Below are 9,545 nucleotides of genomic sequence, written 5' to 3'. Positions count from 1 at the left end.
TTTTCGGCGAGAAAAAAAGTGCCCAGAAAATTTTCACAAAACTTCCAGAAAATGTAAAACATTATTCTAAGAAACTTTAATTCTTGGGTCGAAACAAGATTTCTTACGGTTTATTCTCAATAAAACTTTTTCCTTAATTTTATCCATTTTACATGCTTCAACAATTTGTTGGGACTATACCGTAAGAAATCCCGCTTCGACCCAATAATTAAAGTTTCTTAGAATAATGTTTTACATTTTCTGAAATTTTTTAAGAATTTTCTGGGCACTTTGTTTCTCGCCAGAAAACGCCCACCCGGATTCCGTTCACCGGAATTTTTTTTACTTGAGATTCAGGGATCTTAAAATGAGCGTCTAATTTAGACGAGTCTAATAGTATAAAAATTTTCGAAAAACAAGGTTAGAAATGTTGGGAAAATGTATTTTAAAGAAAAGAAATAAAACATTTTTCTGTTGGAACAATGCAAGTATTATGTTGGAACAAATGGTACACTGATTTGGAACAATGTAAGTAGGACAAAAAACGTGCCCAGAAAATTATCAAAAAATTTGAAAACATGTAAAACATGATTTTAAGAAACTTTAATTCTTGGCTCAAAGTGAAATTCCTTACAGTTTTGACCCCATAAATTGTTGAAGCATGTAAAATGGATAAAATTAAGGAACAAGTTTTATTGGGACTAAACCGTAAGAAATTCCGCTTCGACCCAAGAATTAAAGTTTCTTAGAATAATGTTTTACATTTTTTGAAATTTTTTTAGAATTTTCTGGACACTTTTTTTCTTGCTAGAAAATGCCCACTCGGATTCCGTTCACCAGAATTTTTTTTACTTGAGCTTCAGGGATCTTAAAATGACTGTCTAATTTAGACGAGTCTAATAGTATAAAATTTTTCGAAAAACGAGGTTAGAAATGTCAGAAAAATGTATTTTAAAGAAAAGAAATAAAACAATTTTCTGTTGGAACAATATAAGTATTATGTTGGAACAAATGGTACATTGATTTGGAACAACGTAAGTAGGACAAAAAATGTGTCCAGAAAACTATCAAAAAATTTCAAAACATGTAAAACATTATTTTAAGAAACTTTAATTCTTGGCTCAAAGCGAGATTCCTTACAGTTTTTACCCAACAAATTGTTGAAGCATGTAAAATGGATAAAATTAAGGAAAAAGTTTTATTGGGACTAAACCGTAAGAAATCTCGCTTCGATCCAAGAATTAAAGTTTCTTAGAATAATGTTTTACCTGTTCTGGAATCTTTTGAGAATTCTCTGGACACTTTTTTGCTTGCCGGAAAACGTCATCCGGATTCCGTTCACCGGAATTTTTTTTACTTGAGCTACATGGATCTTAAAATGACCGTTTAGTTAAGATGAGTCCAACGGTATAAAATTTTTTGAAAAACGAGGTTGGAAAAATCGGGAAAATGCATTTTAAAGAAAAAAATAAAACAATTTTCTCTTTCCTTTTATTTACAAATTTGCCACCTCCTTTTAGTTAATTACAAAATTGGTCATTGTCACACAATAAGACTTGTCACACCATAAGATGTGTCACACGCAAAAATTAGTCTTCATAGAATTTGAAAATGGCTGCAGCTCGGTTTATTTGCTCAGGATTTCTAGCAATTTTATTTACCTTTGCCTATGCTTCTGATCCAAGCCCTCTTCAAGATTTCTGCGTGGCTAATTCCAAAGACAATTCAGGTATATATGCTTTCATTTTCTAATTACAACTCTATCTCTCTCTCTCTTTCTATAATTGAGTTTTGGATTGAAATATAATTAAATTGGATGTTGCATTTACAAATTAATGTAGTGATAATGGTGAATGGATTGAGTTGCAAAGATCCAAAAATGGCAGAAGCAAGTGATTTCTTCTTCAGTGGACTTGACATAGCAGGAAATACAACTGGAGCAGTTGGTTCTAAGGTAACTCCTGTAAATGTAGCTCAAATTCCAGGGCTGAACACTCTTGGCATCTCTTTCGCTAGAATTGACTACGCTCCCGGAGGCATTAACCCTCCCCATACGCATCCTCGTGCCTCTGAAATATTGACAGTAATTGAAGGCAACCTTGAAGTTGGATTTATAACTTCTAATCCTGAAAATCGTCTGATCACAAAGATATTAAAAAAAGGAGATGTTTTTGTATTCCCAGTGAACCTAATTCACTATCAGAGAAATGTTGGGCATGGTAATGTTGTTGCTATTGCTGCTCTAAGTAGCCAAAATCGAGGAGTTATTACAATTGCTAATGCTGTCTTTGGTTCTAATCCGCCAATTCCTGCTGCTGTTCTTTCCAAGGCTTTTCAGTTGGACCATAACGTTGTTGGTTACCTGCAAACCAAGTTCTGACCACCAAATCTTCAAACTTTCAGCTTCTGATTTTTCTTTAGTAGTTCTTTTGGTCTGATATGTTTCTTGTAATGTGGCAAGTCAAGGATTTAATTAGATTTTCTTTTTCTTCTATGCATTTGATTTGATGTGATCAATTCATTTAATCTTTCTTGCTTAAGTTGTTATCAGTTTCATAAAATGAGTTTTGGGTCTATCCTTTTTTATTTTCTTTATTTATTTGTTAAGTATTAATTTAGGAATAATATCTTAATTTGCCCCTATTGAAGTGTGGATTTACTGCAAATGCAAGAAATGATAATATTTTTTTTTATCTCTAACAATCCTAAACAATATTAATTTGGGAAAAGTACAAAAATAAACCTTGTGTTTACATCATGTAGTTTAAAAGTTTGCAAAATGGTACCTTGAGGTTCATTCCGTTAGCAAACACATATCAAATTGACTAACAGTGTTAAAAGTCAAAGGGAAAAGAGTTAATTTGGTCCTTATATTTATTTATTTTATAAATTAACTCCTCTTATTATCTAATTATCACAAAAAAAATCCTAAAATAAAAAATAAATATCAAATACACTATCTACTCCATCTCTCTCATTAATTTCTTATTTTTTTCCTTTCTCTCTCTTCTTTTTGTTAATTTCTTCGTTGTGCTTCAAATCAAGCCGAGTTAGGGACCGTGAGACAATTGAATTTTATAAATTAATCCATCTCTTTCTAAATCAATTGGAACCATATTTCTAAATTCAATTGGTTTTAGAGAGAAATTAACAAAGAGGAGAGAGAAGAGAGAGAAAAAGAAAGAAAAAAAAAAAGAAATTAAAGAGAGATAGAGAAGATGTTATATTTGATATTTATTTTTTATTTTGGAATTAGTTTGTGATAATTAGATAATAAGAGGAGTTAATTTATAAAATAAATAAATATAAGGACCAAATTAACTCTTTTCCCTTTGACTTTTAACATCGTTAGTCAATTTGGTATGTGTATTGCTAACGGAATGAACCTCGAGGTACCATTTTGCAAACTTTTAAACCACATGGGTGTTGATCGAAAACAGGTGTAACCACAATATTTATTTTTGTACTTTTCCCTATTAGTTTTATCTATACAGAACACAAAATTTGAAGGGAGTGATTTACCATTATTTGACCCATTATAAAACTGTCACATTGGACATTTCAAACATCAATTATATTTAAACCATTTAATGTGTTGCTAATATCAAGATTGTAAAAACCATTAGACGGATGTATATGACCCTCGAAAATTAATCAGGGACTAGTTGAGGATTACTCGGATTTGTAGTTTTATATATTTTTATTTGTTAATAAGCAAATTATTATATAATTAATACAATTATAAAACGTGTCATATACTAAATGTAAAATGATTTTGATATGGAAAAACATGTATTTTTATGATATATATTCATAAAAAAATGCTGACAACAACATTTAAACAATAATATCATTAAACAAATCAAATATAATGTGTATAAGCAATGACAAATACAAGATTATTTGGTTGGGAGCCGGTTTTCTATGTGCATTCGCAATTTTTTGTTTTTTTTGCTAAATCAAACTTGCTCATTTTTTTTTGTATATATGTGTTATAATTTGAATGGTCAAGAACCAATTTTTAAGTATTAATGTACAATTTCTCAAAATTAAGCTAGATTTTATTTAATAGTCCTAACATGTAAAAAAATGGATTTAAGGAGGGTTGAACAGGTTAAAAAAATAAAAAAATTGATTTCAGAGAGCTTACCAGACAAAAAAAATTAATAATTTGGATTTAAGGAGGCCTAACAGGCCAAAAAAAAATTAGAAATTTGGATTTAGGAAGGCCTAACAAGCCAAAAATAATAGAAATTTGGATTTAAAGAGGCGTAACAGGCCAACAAATTTAGAAATTTGGATTTATTGAGGTCTAATAGGCAAAAAAAAAATTTGGATTTAGAGAGACCTAATAGACCAAAAAAAATAAAAATTTAGATTTAGGGAGTATCTAATAGGTCCAAAATATTGAAATTTTGAAGTGAATTACTATACCCAGCCCCAAATTCACACTTCCAGCCCCGAAAAAAGACGTAACCGCCGTTTAACCAAAAATTGAAAATCCCAAACCCTCCCAAACTCTCCCAAATACATTTTGATCCGAAATCAAAGACAACACGTTTGATGGAGAGCAATCCGTTATCACCGGGAAAAGACGAGAGTGATGCTGTGTCTGAAGTTGAGGTATTTTTCCAATTGAACTTCCTTTGATTTCTGTCAATTTTTTTTAAAAAAATCGCTGGTTATATGCTCGGGCGTGTGAGCATCACGCCCCACTATGTGGTGGGGCGTTTGAACATCACGCCCCACCATGAGGTGGGACGTGATGCTCATACGCCCCACCATGAGGTGGGACGTGATGTTCATACGCCCCACCTTATGGTGGAGCGTGATGCTCACACGCCCCACCACATGGTGGGGTGTGATGCTCACACGCTCGAGCATATTTGTGACTGCTTTTCGGGTTTAGACACCGAAACGGTGTAGAAATATCATGTGTTGGAATGTAATGTTCGTTATTAAATGGTGAGTCCGGATTTGATGCTGATGTAGACACCGAGTCGGAGGACCTGTGACGAAAACCTGTAACAAGACGGTTGAAGCGGTTGGTTCCGGGAGTTTTAAAGCAAAAAAAATATATAATAAAAGACGTGAGGTCAGTAGGAGTTGCGGTCGTCGAATGGACTGCTCGCGAGTGCTCAGCGACGTGGTGCGAGCGCCTAGCGATAATCGGCGTGCGCCCGACGACAGTTGGACGCGCGCCCGACAGCGCGGGGCGCACGCCCGACGTCCGCTGGGCGCACGCGCCCGACAGCGCGAGGCGCACGCCCGACGTCCGCTGGGCGCACGCGCCCAACGGCCGTTGGGCGCGCGCCCAACAAGAGTTGGGCGTCCGCCCAACTAATGTTGGGCGTTCGCCCAACACAAGTTGGGCGTTCGCCCAACATATGTTGGGCGTCCGCCCAACCTACTTTGGGCGACGCCCAATTTTAATCGGGCGTCGCCCAAAGTTTCCGGGGATCCTCGCCTATATAAGGCACGGATCCCCTTGCAAAAGAGGGGGAGAGAATTTTTGGAGCTTTCTCACTCTAGACATTTTTAGAGAGAGAAAGTCAATTTTTTGGAGAAAATATTTTTTTTCCCAAAAAAATCCAAATTTTCCAAAGTTGAATATTTTATCAAAAAAAAAAAAACGCCGGAAAATCATAACTCGTGAAATCAAACGACTTCGACTGTCAGATACCGATCTTTAGGTATTATCCGAGGACTAGACTCATTTTATTTTATTTAAATTATTTTTCTTTATTTATTTTTATGTTATAGTTTTTTTATTTATTTAGTCTTTTATTTATCACGTTTTATTTATTATTCCGTATTTATTTAATTTTCGTCACGTGTTAAATAAACGTTCGGTTTTGTTTTGAAATAAAAAACCTCATTTTAATATCCCAATACGAACCGTGATCCGATTTAGAGGTAGTTCGGGAATTAAAAACGTTGAAATTATAAGTTTTGAAAATATTTCTAAATAACGTTTTAAAATAAAACATCGTTTTAGGATTCTCCGTTATAGACTATGATCCAATTTTGGTAGTTCGGAGACCCGAAATGATAGAATAGATCTAATCTAAAGCTTTTGAATAAATCTGGAAACTGTTGGACTAAGTCTGTAATTTCCCGTTTTCTGTCACTAAAGGCTGTTTACCGACGGAGTTTCTGTCGGTAAAGCTGCTGGAATGTAAAAAATGCTGTTTTGGTCCTCCTTTCTCAACTTTTAGACATTAGGTCCTTTATATATATAGGCATAGTTATGTAATATTTACTTTCAAGCTATATTTAAATATATTGTATATATATTACTCAATGTGTTTATATATTGTTTTCATTTAATTTGGTTTAATAAAGTTATATGTATATATATATATAGATTTTGCCATTTAATTCATTTAAACTATACATATTTGTTATTTTAGGGTTATTAAGGGTTATTTTCTATACATATTCATCATAAACCATTTTGGGGGTTAAATTCTATTTTCTTGTTTATGAACCTTATTCATTTCCTTTACATGTTTTTAGTTAAAATAAAAGCAGACTATACCTAGTAGTATTTTCATCACTATCTTTTACTTATTAATGTGTATTATTTTCTCTATTTTATTTTAGTGGGTATTATTACTCACTTTTTGAACATATGTATATCTAAGTATATTTACTCTATTTTCCTACTTATATATATACTCTTTCAAATGTATTTGATGTGGGTGAATTTGAGATTTAATTCATTACTTGTTGTCATTTTATTTATATAAAGGATAATTGAGTGAAAAAAGGGGAAAATAAAAGACAAAAAGAGAATTTAATTTGTTTGTTTAAATTAAAGCTTTTCTAGATATTCCTAAAGTGCAAGTAACATTTTCTTGACTTTTTTAAACCATTTCCAAAATATCACGTGTTGAAACCTTAATCCGTTCTAACGACGGATTAGGCGAACCTTGTAATTAAAATCGTTTTCATTGTAAATAATAGAGTTTTGAATCGTTTTCTTAACTAAATGGTTTGTACAAAATAAATGGACTTGTATGCCTAATCATGGTTTTGGAGTTAAAGTTTTTATTCCACATTTTCAAACACTCGAGTCGTTCCAACGGCGATTCGAGTCGATGTCATGTAAATTGACGGGGTTTTGAAACGTACCTAAATCGTTCCAACGGCGATTAAGGTACGAACCATGTAAATAAACTCGTTTCGGGGAGTGAGATTAGCTTAGAGTTAGTGTATAGTCTGAAGCATTAAATCACACTGTGAATAAATCAATTCTCTCTTCTCCCTCTCTCTCTCCTGTATACTTTAAATTTATGCAAAATGGGTGATTCTTTACTAAAATGGCTTTCAATAATATGCTCACTCTTCCATACTCCGAGCTCCGGTCCTGCTGAGCAGTTTGATTCCACGATTGGTTGCTTTCGGCGCCAATCACCGCTTACGTCGCCATGAGGTGTCCACCCCCCGGTCCGCCCGGGCGAGGCCGTTCGGCACCTTGTCTAACAAGTGGCGACTCTGCTGGGGAACCGAGAAATTTGATTCCGGAAGGCGTGTATTAAGCCCTTCACGGGGACGGATCGTATTATTTCTTTTCGTATGCATTCATAAGCATTATTGCAAACCTTTTGGGTAATTTTCGCGAAACCTCTAGCGAGAGCCCATTCGTCGCTCGAAAGAGGCTAGCGTAAGTTCCCCCTTACAGTAAGGCGCCAAAGGGTCCCCATCCATTCGTTAGGGGCGAATTTGTGCGGTCCTATGAGGTCCCGCGATCAGCCGTGTCAGCATATAGTAGCCTTAGAAGTTGCCATAGGATTACCCGTTACCATTTTTGATGTGATAAATGAATCAGTTCGTGTTTTCAAATTGCCATGATACGTGTCTAATCCTAAAATATGTAAAGAAAATGAAACGATACGTTAATATATACTCTTAAACCGATATACAAACTACCCCAAAACATCGAAACGATTCGAACTAAAGACGACTTAGTCATCTCGTATGAATGAACTTGTGCGACCCGCCTGGTCCCTTTCCGTGTCCCGAAGAAGGCACATGTTCAGGAAATACGTTATGACGTAAGCACGTATTAGTATGAATTGGTTTGGTATTAAGGATAGTTATATCTCGATTCAAAAGACTATATTAACAGTAGCCGTTATTCACATTCTTTAAATAGGTTGGGATAAAACGAGATTATGACGAAACGAAAACGAAGAACATTTCTGTTTTGAACGACCCCGTTGTAACGTAAAGAGTTTCGCAAACGTGGCCCGTCCCTTCCGAATAAAAGACGAGCTCTTACGTTATGCCTTGTGTCGTTCTTAAGAGAAATGGACGTGTCCGCAAAAGTGACTAAGAAAATAAAAGAAAAGCAAAAATAAACAAACGACCAAAGTCATTCTGTATCTACGATATATGTCAATCCCGAGAGTAGTTAAAGAAAATGAACCAATACCGTTGAATACGTGCCTCGAACTGGTATATACACCGTTTAAAATCACGAAGCCGAATTGAGCTAAACCGCATGATTGCACCATATGGACGAGACTATGGGTTTGACTAATGGCTCGATCATTTCGACCATTACCAAAACTACAAGAAATATGGCCCGACATACGTGTTTGCTTGACTCGTGCCTAAGTGAAAAAGAACGATGATATCTCTGCTTCGAATAAGCATGCGATTCAACGAAACATTGATTTTCTATAACCACGCTAGGATGGTATATCCCGTAAATTGGAAGAAATAAAATTTGGTTGCTAGCCGAAAGATTACCGTGCGCTCAAATAAGATTCGCCGTCTTTTCACGTAGCCAAAACGAGCAAACGGATTCTTGACGCTAAAAACAAACACGTTACGCGATGAGTCCGTTCCCTAAAATAAAATCCAAAAAAGTGATTTCATCACTAAACAAAAACGTGGTTACGTCTCTTGATAGATCCAAAAGATCCCGTCATAATCCAAAAATCGAGACACGAACCCACGCGAATAAAAGGGAACGAGTCATTGTCAATAACGAACGATTGAACTGAAAGAATAACTCTTACCACATCTAAAATCCGAGATGCGTTCAAAGGGAGTCAAAACCCAAACTAATGCGTCTCGCAAAATGACAAAAGACGAGTTATTCAAAAGAACAATCCATTTGGTCGATATCTTAGTCACTGGATGTGGATGCGTCAAAACGAACTGTATTGTCTGATGGATGATTTATTTTTCCGCAATAATCGACGGCATCACGCGTCCCCTGGACCGCAATGTGAGCCCCAAACCAAAATCCTAGGAAAGAGACTTGGACCGTCGAGTGTGTGGAGGAATAAGGGTGGAAGAGAGATGTTGTGATATGTGTAATTAGACTGACGTTTGTTCTTCTTATCTTATATATCCATAAATAAATAAACGCACACACCACGAATCATGCATACATACTAATGGACATCGTTCACATAGACTTCATCATTAAGCGGTTGTGGTTCCGCGAGAGTAATCGGCTAGTCAGGCGGTTTGATCAGTTACGGATCGTCAGTTCTGAATCAGCAGTTGTGACGTCTGAATCATCGTTGTCTGAATCAGCTCAGTCT

General features: G+C 35.3%; 1 protein-coding gene across 1 annotated transcript; it reads left to right on the top strand.

Moving 5' to 3' along the window:
• The first annotated feature begins 1,590 nt into the window (after positions 1 to 1,590).
• Positions 1,591 to 2,359, top strand: LOC136230267 (putative germin-like protein 2-1). The gene is made up of 2 exons (XM_066019285.1): positions 1,591 to 1,708; positions 1,821 to 2,359. The coding sequence occupies exons 1-2, from the start codon at positions 1,591 to 1,593 to the stop codon at positions 2,357 to 2,359; spliced, it is 657 nt and encodes a 218-aa protein (XP_065875357.1).
• The last annotated feature ends 7,186 nt before the right edge of the window (positions 2,360 to 9,545 follow it).

Source organism: Euphorbia lathyris, chromosome 5, assembly GCF_963576675.1.
Source record: "Euphorbia lathyris chromosome 5, ddEupLath1.1, whole genome shotgun sequence".
Classification (NCBI taxonomy): Eukaryota; Viridiplantae; Streptophyta; class Magnoliopsida; order Malpighiales; family Euphorbiaceae; genus Euphorbia; species Euphorbia lathyris.
Note: the sequence above shows the minus strand (reverse complement) of the source record. Positions and strands in the feature narration are given on the sequence as shown.